The following is a 15,918-nucleotide window of genomic DNA, read 5'->3' as shown; positions in this document are numbered from 1 at the left end:
ATATTATTGGCACCTGGAAAAGAGGGAGTAGCCGTTAAAGCTGCGAAAACACTTGGGAGTTCATCAGATCTCGAGAAAAGCGTTAGTATATAGAATCTTTCAAGTGGATAATATAGTTCCAGTGGTGGCAAGATAATAAACGGGGCAAAATATTTTACTGAAATCAAGCAGATTTCATTAATACGTATATTTATCCTTTAGACATTGGCAACGTTTGTTAAATTCTACATACAAAATAGTTGCTCTAAGCAGAACTTGCTAAGCAAATGCATCTTCCCAATCGTCCGATTCCTCCTCCATAACAGTCCAGGTTTTACCTGATGCGATGTCGAGATTGCCATCGTCCTCGTTGCCAGCGTCAATGTTAATTTCAGGGAGGTCGGGTTTTAGTGTATGAAGAGTTTGAGGAGGCGTAATATTTAGAATATTAGGCTCACACGTGTCATCCCGAATAGGTGATAGAACTTTCTTTTCGGGTGTGAGATCAACCTGTATCGCCCCCGACTCAATTTCGTATATCAGCGGCGTGGACCCCGCAACCTGGCAAGTAGACTCCTCGGTTGTATAAGAATCACTGTCTTGGGTTTTGTGGCCTTCGAGGGTAAGGCTCTCGAGAACTGTTGCCCTATTGCCAATCTCAATGGAGGCGCCACCTAGAGATTCCAAGGCCATCTCTTTCTCACGCTGTGGCGCGAGGGTATCTTGACTAATATTTTCCAAGGTCAAGGATTCCTTCACAGTGGCAGACAAAACCCCACCAGCTATATCCATAGACTCGGTTCCAGCAGTACTTAATGCGGAGGCGGGTAGTTCTTCCCTCCTTTCATCGTCCTTTAAATCAGTCTCTCTGGATTTTTCCACCTCCTGAGCGTTTACCAACTCCTCACCCTCGCCAATACCTATACATGACGTAATTTCATAGGCCTCTTGCACTTTCATTTCGTAGCCGTTTTCAGCAGTATCATTATCACCAATATCCCAATCTGCCGGGCGTTTGATGAGTGGTAGAGATGCAAACTTGTTGAATTCATAATCTGCAATAATTGTATTTTTGCTGTTGCGATCAATGAATAAGATTTTAGGGAAGGACCTACAAAGCAGGTATCAGTTTACAAAGAATCCTGAAGATAGGCTTGAAGGGGCTTACATCTTAGGGTCGAGGAAGTCATAGTTCTGCATAAGAACCTTGGGATCGTAGCCACGCTCTTCACAGACATCAAGACCAAAATGGTCTGCAAAGCTAACCTTTGTGTAACTCTTGAAGCTTTCGTTCGAACTGTATTAGAAACATCTGCATACCGAGACTTAGCGGGAAGAACATACAAGGTTGTAGACTCATTGATAACGTCCCATACAGTAACCCCATCATCATTCTCCACTTTGATTTCTGTCGAAAACGACCAAATTCCCCCTGAGAGTACCCTAAGAACTACATTCTTCAAGGCGGGATAGGTTGCAAACTGCTTGCCGACCTTTGCTTTGTAAAGGCTGAGACTATCCAGGTCCTCCCCAATCCTGATGACTTTCGGAGAGTGGTAGGCGGAAAAGTTAAGCCTGCCGAAGACTGGATGAAGAAATACCTCCGTGCTTGGTAATAGGGACGATAATGGTGGCGAGAGGAAAAAACAATGTTTAAATTCCTCCCCGCTCGTGAGGACGTAGAAACGTTTGCTGACCAGTTGAGCACCGAGGAGGGCAGTCAGGGGGAGAAAGCTAAAAATATGGACTGCTATACCCCTAGGGAGATCGTAAAAATTCTTAGTGCGGATCGAGCGTGGGTTCATGGTTAGAGACATGGGGACAATTGCGGTGTTGGTGGTTATGATTGGGATGGGAAGGATGCTGGGATTTTTGAAGCCTTTAAGCTCATGGAAGTGCATGGAACTTGTATGTATACAGGTCCGCACATAGATGATTGTACGTACATACATGTAGGCTCAGGTGTAGGCTCAGGTGTAGGCTCGTACCCAGTGCTGCTCGTAGAGGATGGATAAGAGACCGGTACAAGCGGTAACACGAGTTCCAGCACACAAAACAGCCACTCATCGAATTCCGGAAACCGAGTGATAGTATCTGATTCAAATATCAAGTCCCTTCATTCATCTACAATGTCACCTTGAATATTCTTTATTCATTCTACTTCTACTCTAATAATCACAGCCGTACAATCTTATGCGCTTCTATCCACTCTATTCAAATTATTAAAACATCAGAAAACTAAGCATTACATGACCACACACGCACACCTACTTATAGCCAAACCAAACCTTCTTGTATGATAATCAAACTTCAATCTAAATCTAAATCCAAAAGAATAAAAGATAGAAAAAATGAAAAATGAAACTCCTTGTCAAACAAACATGCCCACGAGCGCGCCTGCCCAATTCTTCTTTTCCACCGCTACCTCCCCGGGCACTAGCGCCCTCAAAGTCACACTCACCTCCTTTCCTGCATGTCGCTCATCATGGACTATAGCCAAGTCTTGTTCCGCTTCGTCCCATGTCCATTCAATCCCACTCTTTGTTCGTCCACTGGCGTGTGGCCTATGAATTGTCGTTTCCTCTTCTGGACCTAGACCAGATACAGAGATAGTGAGGATGCACTCACGTCCTGAGAAGTGGTATACCGGAACAAAAATTTCTGTTGTTGTTTCTAGACCAGCCTCGTGAAGTGGTGGAAGTGGAGGGTTAGCAATGAACCGTAGTTCAAAGCTGAGAGTATCAAGAAAAAACTCCGAGTTAATAACAATACCTGCGGTTTTTGCAGGATAAGGCCGTAGAAGCGCTGGGAGGAGTCGACCACCCAAATAGAGGTCCCCGAACAAGACCGCTCGGGTTAAGGGTTTCTCGAGATCTCGGGGACTATTTGAGGCACCGTGGAGTGGAACTTCAACGGTAGGATTTGCATGGAGTGAGACGAGAGAAAAATCTTCGCTGTTCCAATTATCTCCAGATTGAATTTGAGCGGAGGTCTCGTTGTCAGCAGGCGTTGATTCTGGTGTTGCTGTTGTGGAGTGCGACAAGGTTAGATTCCAGACAGTCCAGTTCAGGAGCGATTTCTCCATGCCGTGGAATATGGCGTCAAGCTGTGTTAATGGGATGTGAATATCGCCAGTAATGTAGGAGGACTGGAGGTTCATGTCAAATGGGATCCCTGTTTCGCCTATCAAGATTGGTGTTGGTTTTTCAGGGCGAAAGGTTTTTAGGTGCGAAATAAAACGCTGAAAATTATCCGCATAGTTGGCTGTCAGTCCGTTGCGGCCAATATAGGTGTGTTTCCAGAGTTTGCGGGAGCCCTGAATTTGTTAATAGGAATAGGGATCAGGATATATCTGGTGGGAATACTTACGCCTGCAAGCGATAATGTGTCAAAAGACACTCCGTACCATAAAGCCTTCTCGTAAAGTACTCGGATATCATACCAATGTGGCGAGTAGCAAACCTTCTCCCCTGGTGGCGGGTTCGTGCCCTTTGCCCAAGCCGGTGGGCCCAGATTTGGGACAGGTTCAACAAACATCCAACGTCCGGCCAATGAATCTTGAAGGGCACGGGCAATACCCAACTTAAAGGATCTCAGGAATGGGACATAGAAGTCCTTCTCAAAGTCTGCTTTCTTTCCAGTATTTGGGTTTGTTGCAAAATACGATTCCCCTCTCGGCCCTAATGTAAATTTCCCATTTTCTTTATCTGTGGGTAGAATATAAACTCCTTCATCTAACCAAATATCTTTCCTACCTGGAAGCCACGCTGAGATCCGTTCTTTATTAAGAATGTCGTCCCTCACCCGTTTTGATGGATGAGGCCAGGTCCGTTCGAAGTAACCGACAGGCGTTGGGAGGCCCGCCGCAAGTGCCATAGATTGAAGCGCGCTAGGCATGTGCCCCAAATGTAGCTCTGTATTCTCATTATGGCGATGTAGCGATGGTAACGCAATATAGCCCGGGTGCGGCTCGTTCATGGGATCATAACCAAGTACATTAGACAACGAACTCAAGCGGGATGCAAGATGTGCATATGCTTTGATATACGCACTACGCAAGACATAGCCAATATTTTCACCTTGGAATTCAGGTAGATCCCCAGAGTATACCGCTTTTGGGGCGTAAACTTCGCCGGCATAAAATATCGTAAACATGGTGGCCGGCCCAAATTTCGAATAATTTGTTGGCCATAGACGACCAGAGGGGGTTGAATGAGATGTGCTTGCCCCAGAAACATCGAGAGCTGCTGCACATGTGGCTGGGAAAGTACTGGGGTCCAGGCCGACCATGTGAAAGGTCCATATGGGAGCTCCGGACCCACCGGTATATCGGGACCAGACATCCTGATGACCATCAATAAACACCATCAAACCTGCCTGATGTGCTTTTTCTAGAATTGCATATATATAATCAATATATTTCTCGTCATATTCTCCCCTAATTTCAAATTAGCCCCCGGGAATGCTTTAATTGAATACTATAAGCTTTAACTGACATCTTTCTAGGTTCCAAAGCTTCCCAAGTAATAACCATCCTTACTATACCAATCCCCCAAGCTCTAAGGCGTATCCACCACTCGCTGGCTTGCTCGACACTTAAAAACGGCTTGCCGACATAAGTTACGGTGCTCGCGTCGTAGAACTCGGGAGTACCAGCAAGAGGATTTTCCATGGGGTATTTCGCATCTCCTGATACGTTGATGCCTCGTAGAAATATGGTACGTCCATGGGAGTCAGCAAACGCGTTTGCAGTAGGGTGAATCGTGATTGATGAGGGTTCAAAAGTGGTGGACGGTGGGGAGACTGTGGGAACCACCACTTCCCGTGGAGGAGCATCGTAGGGAGTGGTAGACATTAATTAAAAGAGGGGGATAGGGTATAAGAGATATGGGGGGGGAGGTTGTGGGAAGCTTATATTGTAAATGTAAATATATGTTGCTCCGGCCCTAATAGGGGACGGGTGTTCTTTTGGATCCAGGGTCCGGATCCAGCTGACTCAGCCAAACGAGCCGCGCGCGCGTGGAGCTAGCTAAGCTTTTAAGCCTCATCATCGTGATCTTGTACAACTCTAAATCATGCAAGCATGCATACGTGTTACACAGGTGTTAGGTACACTTCCCTTACACTAGGACTCAATTCTGGCATGTACATACAAACCGCAAGCCCAGTTTCAATATATAGCGGGGTTGTAGTTAATTTGCCCTTGGCCGCTGGGCCATTGATCAGCTACGGTTGAAGTGCGGTACCGAAGGCGGGGTGAAATTAGTTCTGTATGACTATGGGATTTCGTGAGTAATAGGGAATCAAGCCAGCATTGCAAAAAGAATACCGTGGTATTAATGCCGTATTCAAGAGGTACATACATAAGTAGCAATACATGCAGGATAAACAAATAAATCGAGCTCAGTAGGCAAAAATCAAGAACGTGTATATGCCAAAATGATGAAGGTACATGTATGTGCCATGTACCATGTAGAAGAAACAAAAGTGAACACATGTACGGTGTATTTAGTAGGTTGTGCGGGTAGCATCGACATCTAGCCTGGCCCTTAAGTTGCCATTGACCAATTCGCGATTAATCTAGAAATTACTATACGTGTAGTTTACATGTACCTCCCCAACTCTAGGCATATGATTGCGGACAGCAGGCGTTCTAGCGCGCCCTATAACATCTTCGACGTCCAGCTTGAGTCCGCGGCACCAACGCCCGAATCTTCCGGTACCATTACCCACCCCACTACTCGCACCACTTCCAACACTCTCTGTACTGTAATCTTCTCTACTTCTAAAGCAACTCTTCCCGCTCCCCGACATTTCTCGATCATTCCCCAACCTTCGTAATGCCGAAATTGAAGAAAATTTCGGTTGAGGTTTGCGCCGCCGGCAGTATAGTTACTTCCCTAGGCACAGAGATCGGTTTAGATTCCACTCTTTGTGAATCATACATTATCTCGCAAACGGGAATGCGATTTGGCATCGTTGTCAAACCTGATGATGATTTTTTTGCGCCAGATATCATAATTGACCAACGCGTACATCCGGACAGGAGAGGAGGTAATAGGCCCGAAGACTACCCCTACAATCCTTCTGAATGGCACCTGTTAGCCGAAGCCTATCTAGACGAGTGTCTAGTTCCAGAAGCTACAACAATCGTCTATCTTCCGTGGCATGTCAGGGCGGAAGAGCGGTTGATGGATAGCAGTATTACCAGTGATGGTAATGGAAATGCCATTGAAAGGTTTTGGTATTTCCAAGAAATTGGCTTGGAGAATTTTGTCAAGACCCTTTCAATGAGTGATCCTGACGCTAGCATTGAAAGTGTCCCCACTGGGGAAACTGCTTCGGATGTTGAGGAAAGCGACCTCCTAGCGATGATGCAGAATCTTAGGACCGAAAGAAGCAAGCGGGAGCCGCTTATTGCAAAGCCTGGTCAGATAAGAGTGGTATTGCGGAAAATACGCATTGTTGGCTCTGGAGATCTAAATGACCAAGCCCCAGTTGCTCACGAAAGTAAACAAACGAATTTGGGAGATTCTAGTCATATGATACAGTACGTTTTCATCCCCCTTTATGTGTTCAGCACCGCACAAGCATTATTTTACACTTATCAGCCTCTTTGAAGTAAGTGCTAACCCATTTCTAGGATTGGAGAGGCGCTCCCTATTAAGTTCGTGAAAAGGCGACATCTTTATAAATTTCTTGAGCAAGACATCTATGCAAGATTTGTATTCAATTATCGATCAGCCGGTAAGTTTCGACCCCATAGAACAGGATGCTACCCGAAACTAATTTCAATAAGAACATTTGAATAAGATGAAATTACTTCAAAAGGGGAGGAATACTCGCCGAGGCGTGGAGGATGTGGTGCAGTTCTTGAGGCCACTTACATTCAACGAGCAGGCCAAACAATCAGAGCTGCCTGAACCGCCGGGGGAGTCGAGGAAACGCCCTACCAGGACTCAGTCCTTGTGCAAGCTGAATGATCAGGGCTTGAAGGATCGGCATATTACGGAGCCCTCCCTTGGAGAATCATACACTGTTTCGAAGCCCACAAGCAAGCCGGCGGAGCCACTTGGATTCTCGGGATTTAAAACTGGGCACCTTCACCCGAAGAGTTTGGGGGGGGGGAATAGATACTTCGAGAAACCAGCCGCCAGTGCCATGAGTTTGAACTCTCATGTTATCAAGCATGACGGGGGGAAAGGTGCAGGTGAAATAGTATACGAGTCGAGCGATATTGGCAGCAAATATTACGAACCTCTTGCGAGTACGGACAACCCTAATACCGAAGGGAGTTTCTTCCCTGTTTTTTGTACCAGTGACTTACTAAGCTCCCCGCTAGTCTGGGCTCCAAATCTCTACCATCCTCTCAGCCAGGATACGGAACCTAGGGCCAATTATACGACTGGTAACTCTACACATCGCGTTGCTGGACATCCTGGAGGGGTTCGTCATCAAGATAAGCCCGAAATTGCTCCCCAAACGCAAGCCTTAGCTATACCTTCATACCAAGGCACTCAGGTGGTATGGGATTCCATTTCTCTACTTTTGATTTCTAGCTAGTGATCTAACGGCCTCAACAGACAAAAAGGTTTTACTCGAGTGAAAACCAGGGAGATATCACGGAGCCCAACGTCAAGCGATTTCGCAGAATGGATTAGTCAGTACCAGATGGCCTTGTCATAGATCTGTACAAAGCTTGAACTTAGTTGTCTCGAGCACAAAAGTTCGACAATTCCCGTATTAAAACCAAGAAAAGAATAGAAGATTTTGCCTCTAACGCTAGCCTCCTCCTAGTGAGAGGCTCCCACTTCCTATAACTTTAAATCGTAACCCGCGCATTGGCCCATGGCGTGGGGGCCCCATCAAGGCCTACTCTATTAATTCCAATGTAGTATTATACGCAAAAATGAAAGTATATACAAAGCCTCAGTCCATGAGGGGAAAATCTTGCACCAAAGCTCTCAAACTAGGCGCCGGTGAATGTATTTGCAAAGCCCTTCACATCATCCCAATCCGGTAGATTTGACGGTGTCTCCGAATCATCATCCCCCGCTGCCACCGGTGGTGCTGTGACGATCGGTGTTTCTGTGGCTATTGGTGCTACAGTCTCAAAGGCTGGTGCTGGGGGAGGGGAGAGGCGGCTTATGGAGATGCGAAGGAGAGTGGATGATCTTAAACCACTGTCAACTTCTGATGTGGGCTCGGGAGTTGCTGTTATCACCGGTGCAGGCTCAGCAGTGCTCGTAGGTTTAATATTAGTTTCGGTAGGTGTTGGTATGGGAACTGGCTGTACGCTGCTCGTCAGTTCTGGAGATGTAGTGTCTCGGGTCGTAGTTTGGCCGCTTTTTGTACTTGATATAGTAACTTGAGTGGTGGGTATGTCTGTAGCCTGCTCCGTAGTAGTTACATCTATAACTTCGGTACTAGTAGGCGTGAGAATAGCGGTCACAACCGAGGTTACGTCCGTAGTGATAATCGCAATCGTAGTCATGGTTGTAACAGCTTCTGTAATACTGCTACTAGGTAGCGGCAGAAGAATTATCGTACTCCCTACTCCCTCCTCCGTCCCTGTTGCGCGGCTCTCTGTCACAGTAACCACCGATGTCTCCGTAACTTGTTCCATCCCACCACTGGCTGTTATGGTGACCATCTTTGTCTCTGTGACCTTCTGAGTCTGTGTTTCCGTCACCATTTGCATCTCTGACTTTGTCTCCGTCACTTTCTCTATAGTAGTGACTGTCACTGGTGCAACCTCCACGAAGTGGTGACGGTCTACAGTTGTAGTTACTACAAGTACCCCTCTGGCAGTCGATAGAGTAGGTGAGAGGGCAAGAGTTGTATTTTTGCATGGAGGTGAGAGAGTGGATGTAGATATCGAGGGCGGCGTAGCTGCGATGGATGTGTTCTGCGGTATTGGCATCGACGGGAAGAGGGTGGGCAAGAAAGTTGTGAATGTTGTGAGTGTCGAGTGGAGGGTCGAGGAGCAACTACATACCAAAGTTAGAATTATTTAGAGGGAAAAAAGGAGTGGTTATAGTACTTCTGTACTGGTATATATGCCGGTAAAGCCTGAGAGAAGTTCACTACCCCAAACAAAATGAAAATCTGGAACGGTGAGATCATTATCGTTGTCGTTGAAGTTACTATGAGAAGGATGTAATAATTCCAGAAGATGTCCAAGTATATGTAAGGAGGAAGGTGTTTGTCTGTGTGAAGTGAATAAATATATTAGGTATTTAATTGGCGCTCAACGCCGGCCGGATTGACAGATAATAGAATTCAAATTAAAGTCGTGAAAAGAAATGCGCACTTTGGATATGCTCCATGTGCCAAACCAAAGAACGAAACCAGCAACAAGAAAGAAGAAGGCACAAGTTGTCGAAGGGAAACAGATCTCCTATATAAAGATATACCGCTCTCACAAGAGCTAACCTAGCCACGACACATCCTGTTACAGATTCGTCTCTTCTACTAATCCCTGTTGGCGGCTCCCAACGAGTTGAGGTTGGCCAGCGACCAGCCAATCATGTCAAATATCTCAGTGCAGTGGCGCCTATCAACGAGAGCAAAGTCTTGTTTCGCCAAGGAGGCCTGTCACGACGTTCCAACCCAAGATCGGAAGAGAGATTTTGAGACTGGAACTGTTTTGAATATCTGGGGTGCGAGACCAATCGGGCTTTTGAACGGAAGGGAAACACGCGATTTTCGCTTACAAGTGTTGCATGCAGGGGTGAGATTCTTATTTTTCTTTTGGATGAGTGAAGATAGGAGTTCCGTGCCGGGTTTTCGGTAATACATGTAGGTACATGTACATGTAGTTGGGTGTATGTACCTACATGTACTCGTATTTTCGTGACATTTGTAAAAGGAACCACTATTGCATACCATACAAATACGCGCCAAGTCCACAATTTAGTATGGTATGCAATAACGGTTCCTTTTACAAACGTCATGAAAGTACGAGTAATATACATAACATGTAAGTCGTAACAGAGCTTTTGCCGGGAAGTACCTATACATGTAATCATACATATAACGAAATTTTTAAGCTTTGGTTGCCATGAGGTGCTTATGTCACTTAGACTCAGTTTACGCCTTACTACATGTAGCTACATGAATCTACATAGTACTACATGTAGTATGAATACGTACTCTTTGGAACGTGAGACGGATTTTACTAACAGTACATGTACTGTACTGGCTACATGTATCTTACCAACACACTAAATCTACATGTACATGTACCTACATTATATGTACTGTCGATATAGGTGTATCTTATGTCTGTACTGTCCACAGGTATATATTTCATTACCTCCACGAAAAGGTACTCTATATGTAGGCGTAGGTACATATACATCATGTAGATACCACATGTAAGCATAATTCGGCACTCTTCAGTTACACGTAGAGATTGGTGTATCTTTCGGGAACGCCGCGAATCTGCATTTCCTCAGGTAACACCCCCCTGCGAAAATAATCTACTATAGTGGTTTTGGAGATCTATGTATGTATCTTCTCAAGTAGGGTTACGTAGGGTACATGCAGGTTACTACCCTGGAGCCGCAGAATGCCTCGGTGTTCTTACTGATTTCCGATCCATGCCTTTCTGAGGTGGCGTCGATCGCTGGCGGTTAATTGGGAGGTGCAAATAGATACATGTACACACTGAATTATTATTATGAACGACATGGGTGGGCCACACCGCCCCGAGATATATAATGGCAATTCCCCGAAGGCCAGCCAGCTTTCCTGATGTGTTAAACTACAAGGATAAACCTCAGAATGGCCAGCAATATAGTGATTCGATTATCCCAAGGCCTCACGGTCCTCGCAGACCTCCCGCTCTACCAACTCTCTCTTCTGTCCTTCACTACGGCAGTTACTTCTCACATAACGTATTTCTGCCATTCTGAGAGAGATCTCATCGCAAAACAAATTTTTCTTGTCGCAATCTTCGCTCCGCTTGCCTTTCAATCGCTTTTTCAGTTTCATCTCAAACTTCCATTCTGGTCATGTGTGCAGCTGACCTCAACCATTTATGGGTCGTTTTTGTTAGGGATGTGGAGTAGTATGGTGGTGTATAGAATATGGTTCCACCCGTTGAGAAACTTTCCAGGACCGTTTTGGGCGAAAGTAACGAAGCTTTGGATACCATACACTCATTGGAGGACGAATTGGCAATACCATCTTGTCATGCTTGAATTGCATAAGAAATATGGTGATATTGTTAGAATAGGTAAGTCCGGATGCCGCAACTGCCTGATGGACATAGCCAGCCGAAGATATCGAATTAATCGGGTATGTATATAGGTCCAAACGATATTTCGATAAACCACGCCGACGGTCTTCAAGCTCTAGCAAAGGCGAAAAAGGGGACGTGGTATAACTTTGCTGATGGGGAGCACAGCCTTCAATCCACGCGAAATTCTAAAACCCATGCGATCCGGAGAAGAGTATGGGATAAAGCCTTCACCACAAAAGGTATTCTCACCAACTTTCTATGGCTATAGGGTGTCAAGCTAATATTTCCCAGCCGTGCAGGACTACCTCCCACGGGTATTGAAGTATACCGATACCCTTATGGCTCACATCTCCAAAAATGCGGGGAGTCCTATTAATGTCACCGACTGGTTCAATAATTTCATGCTAGACATCATGGGCGATTTGGCCTTTGGAAAACCGTTCAATTATATGAAGCCAGAGAAGAGAGTCGGCGCGTTTGATTTTGGGGCCGTGATGCATGATTCCGCATATGTGATATCGTCTTTAGGGCAAGTCAGCTACTCATTCACCATCCTAAGCATGCTAGGTGCTGGAGGCGATGTTCAAAGATTTTTGGACTTTTGTACCGATTTGGTTAGGGAAAGAAAAACGGTAAGTACACATGTATTCATAACACGAATAATTAGCCAACGACTTATCATGTGCAAATTTAGTATACACCAAAGGAAAGGGATATCTTTTCATATATTCTAGACGCTGAACCACAGAACGTGGGAGAACACAAGTTGTCCCTGATGGGGGAAACTCGCCTCATAGTAGTCGCAGCAAGGTAAATTCCTGGCTGACATTCTACGCTTTAATTGTTCCCTCCTCATTTACATATGTCAATAGCGATACAACATCTGCCACTTTGGTTGCCATCTTCGCCCTGCTCGGGACACACCCCCACCAACTTCGCAAGCTCCGGGCTGATATTGATGCAATCTATGATGCATATCCAGACGAAAGGGTTCCAAAGGAGATAATAAACGGGGGGACACCAGGGACTAGGCATTTAGAGGCGACAATAACGGAGGCATTAAGGATGAGCCCGGCTGTAGCGAATGGTGTGCAGAGGATGACACCCAGCGACGGGATCGTGGTGGATGGTGTTAGTATCCCTGGAGGAGTAAATGCGATATATTGTTTTCGGGCTGCTCATATGGGTGAACCTCCTTAATCTGATGAATCTGAGATATATATAAGTGTTGACAGCTCTACAGACGAAAGATGGTTCCCGGACGCACAAGAGTTTAAACCAGAGAGATGGTACGAAGCTGATAAAGAGACGCTTGCAAGACAGAGATCAGCATATGCTCCTTTCTGGCTCGGTAAGATGTTCATCTCACGGATAACCTTGTATTTTGTTTAACCCTACTCTATCCGTTTAGGTTCCTATGAATGTGTTGGTAAGCCACTCGCAAATATGCAACTCCGAATCGTCACTTCGCAATTGTTACGCAAGTTCGATATTAGGCTGGCAGAAGAAAACGTTGATGTCTGGAAGGTACGTGCACCCTAAATTTTATGGAATAATCCACTGCGCCCCGGATAACTGACTTTGGGTCCAGATGTTGAATAGATCAAAAGATCTGTTTACAACGATGATGGCACCTACGAATGTAATCTTTACACCAAGGCATGTATAGGATACGGTTCTGTGCATTCAGATTTTATTTTTCGAGCGAAGCTCATTAAAGGAAGAGGTTCATCATAATTAGGAGGGGGCATCGTACCGGACGCGGCGGGCGTGGGTTTCCTTCCCACTTGTGGTTTGGGCAAGTCGTAAATGGACTTCAAACTTAGGCCTTAGCTCCTCCATTATATAACATCATTTCCTAAACCGGAATAGCTCACAAATATTAACATCTTCTTTCCTGAATATAACGTACTATACATGGATTTAGGAGGCTTGTCCCAACCCCTTGTTCCCATTGCTGTTAATAAGTAGGGGATGGGTACGAGGTTGTTGAACGATAGATAGGTAGGGTCGAAAAAACAGTACCTAGGCTCCAAATGAGAATTCCTCCCACCTACATCGTAGTACTTTCCACCTCAAGTGCATACCCACCCCCGGGAGTTCTCTCGTTAGTACGCCAGTGCAGCCAGTTATTATTCAGGGTTAGGTTTCTCGCTATCGACCAATCAAATGCTCAAGGTTTCGAAAGTCCTAAAGATCATTAGAAGATTAGATACTCTACATATCATTTACTTTTACGGAATCAAATTACATACGTTCATTGCTCCGCACGAATTGTGTATAAAGCATGAGCTAAATATGAAATGGCGGCCCCGATTGATTTATAGTGAAGGCGTCAACGGATATTATATAGATTGAATCTACAGCCACTCTGCAAAAGTGTTCGTGACTCCGATTTTGTAACCGTGGCGGAGAAGACTTTTCCAGTGACCAATGGCGCCTAAATTAATGAAGAATAAGATCAATGACCTATCTTCTTTTTATACATAGTCACGAACTATATTATATATTTTTTGTTGTTTTGAATCTCAACTTTAGTTACATCAGTATTAATACCGGTGCGCCACCGCGCAGTGACACCAAAACCAAACCACGAACACTTTTGCTGAGTGGCTGTACATGGCCCATACCTACTTCTGGAGATACAAGAGGAGATTCTTTGACCAGGACCACTTGTTGAATACATGTATCTGTCTCCACTGTGACCGCATTTACTCTTGCAAGTGTATTCGTGGGCGCTTAGGCATCTGCCCGCACACACAACTTCAGGCACCCTGCTAAATTCAGGCGCTCCATTTGCCGAGAAATTATTCTACATATGCATGGTAACTAACCAGTCAAACCAAAATTGCTCCTAACAAGACGCAAAAGTCCCCAATCACCAATGTACGAAGAACGTAAGAAAATATGATCCCGAATTCTGGTTATTCAAAAAACTGCCCTTCCCTATTTATTTACTCGTTATCGACGAACATAGTCGTGACCCTTGCCTTCATCAAATTGTGTGGCTCATCTAGCACTCCACCTGGCGGACAAGATCTTCTCATGATGGCTGGGAATATAGGGACCTGGACAATTGCCTTTCCCTCTAGTTCGTACAGTTCATACTCGCAATTGAGGTCTTCCATGATGTCTGATTTGAACAGCACTCCGGGCTGTATAGGCAAAAGGTAGATTTGATCGGATTGCTTGCGTATCTGGTAGTTTGTGAGCATTTTTCCACGGGAGGTATTGCCAACTATTAATTAGATCTAACGAACCTCTACAGACAAAGCGGCTGCATGTCCCACAATCTTATGAAGATCGGCATTTCTAGGTTTCGCGTCGGATCCCTCAGGCGCCAGAGGGGCTAACAAGTTGGCGAGAGATGCTGCGACTGAGAAGATGTCCTCATTGTATCGGCGCTCATACCCGGGGCCTTGGGCGAGTAGGTTGACAGTAAGTGCACGCCACCGTTGAATTTGAAAATCTGTACCATAGCGTCTGTTAATCCCTTGATGCAGCCTATTTATATATGCCTTACTCACCACTTCCTTGAAGTTGAGGCCCTACGAAACGTAGGGAATTTCCAGCGTCAGGCGCGCCAAAAAGAAAGGGTCCAAATAAACAGATGTATATAGTATTGATCACTATAGCATTTATAACTTCCCGCCCCGACTTTATAGATCGCAAGACATTCGTGGAATCGCACACAACATTCTTCACCGTTTGCACCAATTCTATTGGCAGCGCGTTAAGGTCTGTGATCTCTTGCCACTGACTCTTCTGGAAGTAGGTCATAGTCCATGCTGTTATCGAGTTTGTAATATCAGAGAATTCGGTGACGAAGTATTTATCATCTCGAGAGATTCCGCCATCTCGGAGGTGCAGACGGGTTATAGTTTCTGTTAGGGCGTTTATCTGCCTGTCCTTTTCAAGGATGGTACCTTCGGCTTCAAGGAGTTTGGCATTCTGCTCTTTATAGAGGGTGGTTATGTCCACCGCTACTCTCTCCCGGGGGTGTTGTCGTGATGACATCCTAGTGGGGGGGTGCGATAGAGACTTTTCTCTCTGGTATTAGTATCACTTTCTTTCCGCCCCAGGGATGAAAACGGGGTCGATTTATACCTTATCTCTGGAGGGCTTGTGCTTTCCGCCAGTAGTATAACGCTCTTTCTCCTCCCTGTTTATGTTATGGGGAGACACCTCCACATAATCATTGTCCACCTCGATATGACCATCCTTTCTATCCAGTAGTGATTCCTCCATGTTTGACTCCTCACGAGAGCTATCTTCTCGCTTCTCTGGTTCTTTACGAGTCTTTGCCCTAGGTTCGAGGTGGCGGGGGGCTAGGCGGCGGTAGTCCTTGATAGGGTTTCCTTGAATACGCCCAAAACTAGTATTTGCTGTCTCTGTTAATGCCGTTGTGGACGAAACAGCTGCCGATGGTGCCGGTGCTGTTGGAGGAATAGATTCCGGAGCCGCCGCGTCCGAGCGAGTAGGCATACTGTTAGACACCCGCCGGAGGACGGCCGAAACAAAACCAGGACGAGTTATAGGGTGCACAGCAGGCTGATCAGACATGTGTTAGGAGTGTAGTATTTCCTATATCCTCTGTAGATAGAGAGAGGTTTCAAATTGAAAGTAAATAAAGCCCACAGTAAATACATGTACATAAGCTACCAGCTAGGGGGGGTAGGTGTGGGTGCCCC

At 45.6% G+C, this 15,918-nt stretch overlaps 6 protein-coding genes across 6 annotated transcripts; 2 read left to right on the top strand and 4 right to left on the bottom strand.

The window, feature by feature from the left end:
• Positions 1–258: 258 nt before the first annotated feature.
• On the bottom strand, positions 259–1,880 carry LAJ45_08101 (uncharacterized protein; the record flags this gene model as incomplete). Its single annotated transcript, XM_046117654.1, has 3 exons — positions 259–1,090; positions 1,148–1,276; positions 1,324–1,880. The coding sequence occupies 3 exons, from the start codon at positions 1,878–1,880 to the stop codon at positions 259–261; spliced, it is 1,518 nt and encodes a 505-aa protein (XP_045969303.1).
• A 470-nt stretch (positions 1,881–2,350) lies between these two features.
• On the bottom strand, positions 2,351–4,834 carry LAJ45_08100 (uncharacterized protein; the record flags this gene model as incomplete). Its single annotated transcript, XM_046117653.1, has 3 exons — positions 2,351–3,295; positions 3,349–4,417; positions 4,476–4,834. 3 exons carry the CDS (start codon positions 4,832–4,834, stop codon positions 2,351–2,353), a joined length of 2,373 nt encoding a protein of 790 aa, XP_045969302.1.
• Positions 4,835–5,819: 985 nt separating this feature from the next.
• Positions 5,820–7,640, top strand: LAJ45_08099 (uncharacterized protein; the record flags this gene model as incomplete). The annotated part of the gene is made up of 5 exons (XM_046117652.1): positions 5,820–6,529; positions 6,623–6,726; positions 6,779–7,246; positions 7,322–7,503; positions 7,563–7,640. 5 exons carry the CDS (start codon positions 5,820–5,822, stop codon positions 7,638–7,640), a joined length of 1,542 nt encoding a protein of 513 aa, XP_045969301.1.
• A 308-nt stretch (positions 7,641–7,948) lies between these two features.
• Positions 7,949–9,105, bottom strand: LAJ45_08098 (uncharacterized protein; the record flags this gene model as incomplete). The annotated part of the gene is made up of 2 exons (XM_046117651.1): positions 7,949–8,969; positions 9,023–9,105. The coding sequence occupies 2 exons, from the start codon at positions 9,103–9,105 to the stop codon at positions 7,949–7,951; spliced, it is 1,104 nt and encodes a 367-aa protein (XP_045969300.1).
• Positions 9,106–11,178: 2,073 nt separating this feature from the next.
• Positions 11,179–12,964, top strand: LAJ45_08097 (uncharacterized protein; the record flags this gene model as incomplete). The annotated part of the gene is made up of 9 exons (XM_046117650.1): positions 11,179–11,221; positions 11,296–11,466; positions 11,519–11,859; positions 11,922–12,037; positions 12,100–12,413; positions 12,471–12,578; positions 12,639–12,754; positions 12,819–12,886; positions 12,952–12,964. 9 exons carry the CDS (start codon positions 11,179–11,181, stop codon positions 12,962–12,964), a joined length of 1,290 nt encoding a protein of 429 aa, XP_045969299.1.
• Positions 12,965–14,181: 1,217 nt separating this feature from the next.
• On the bottom strand, positions 14,182–15,712 carry LAJ45_08096 (uncharacterized protein; the record flags this gene model as incomplete). Its single annotated transcript, XM_046117649.1, has 4 exons — positions 14,182–14,424; positions 14,488–14,696; positions 14,755–15,268; positions 15,335–15,712. 4 exons carry the CDS (start codon positions 15,710–15,712, stop codon positions 14,182–14,184), a joined length of 1,344 nt encoding a protein of 447 aa, XP_045969298.1.
• Positions 15,713–15,918: the final 206 nt, after the last annotated feature.

The sequence above is a fragment of the Morchella importuna genome, assembly GCF_003444635.1.
Source record: "Morchella importuna strain M04M26 chromosome Unknown Morimp01GS027, whole genome shotgun sequence".
In the NCBI taxonomy this organism is placed as follows: domain Eukaryota; kingdom Fungi; phylum Ascomycota; class Pezizomycetes; order Pezizales; family Morchellaceae; genus Morchella; species Morchella importuna.
Note: the sequence above shows the minus strand (reverse complement) of the source record. Positions and strands in the feature narration are given on the sequence as shown.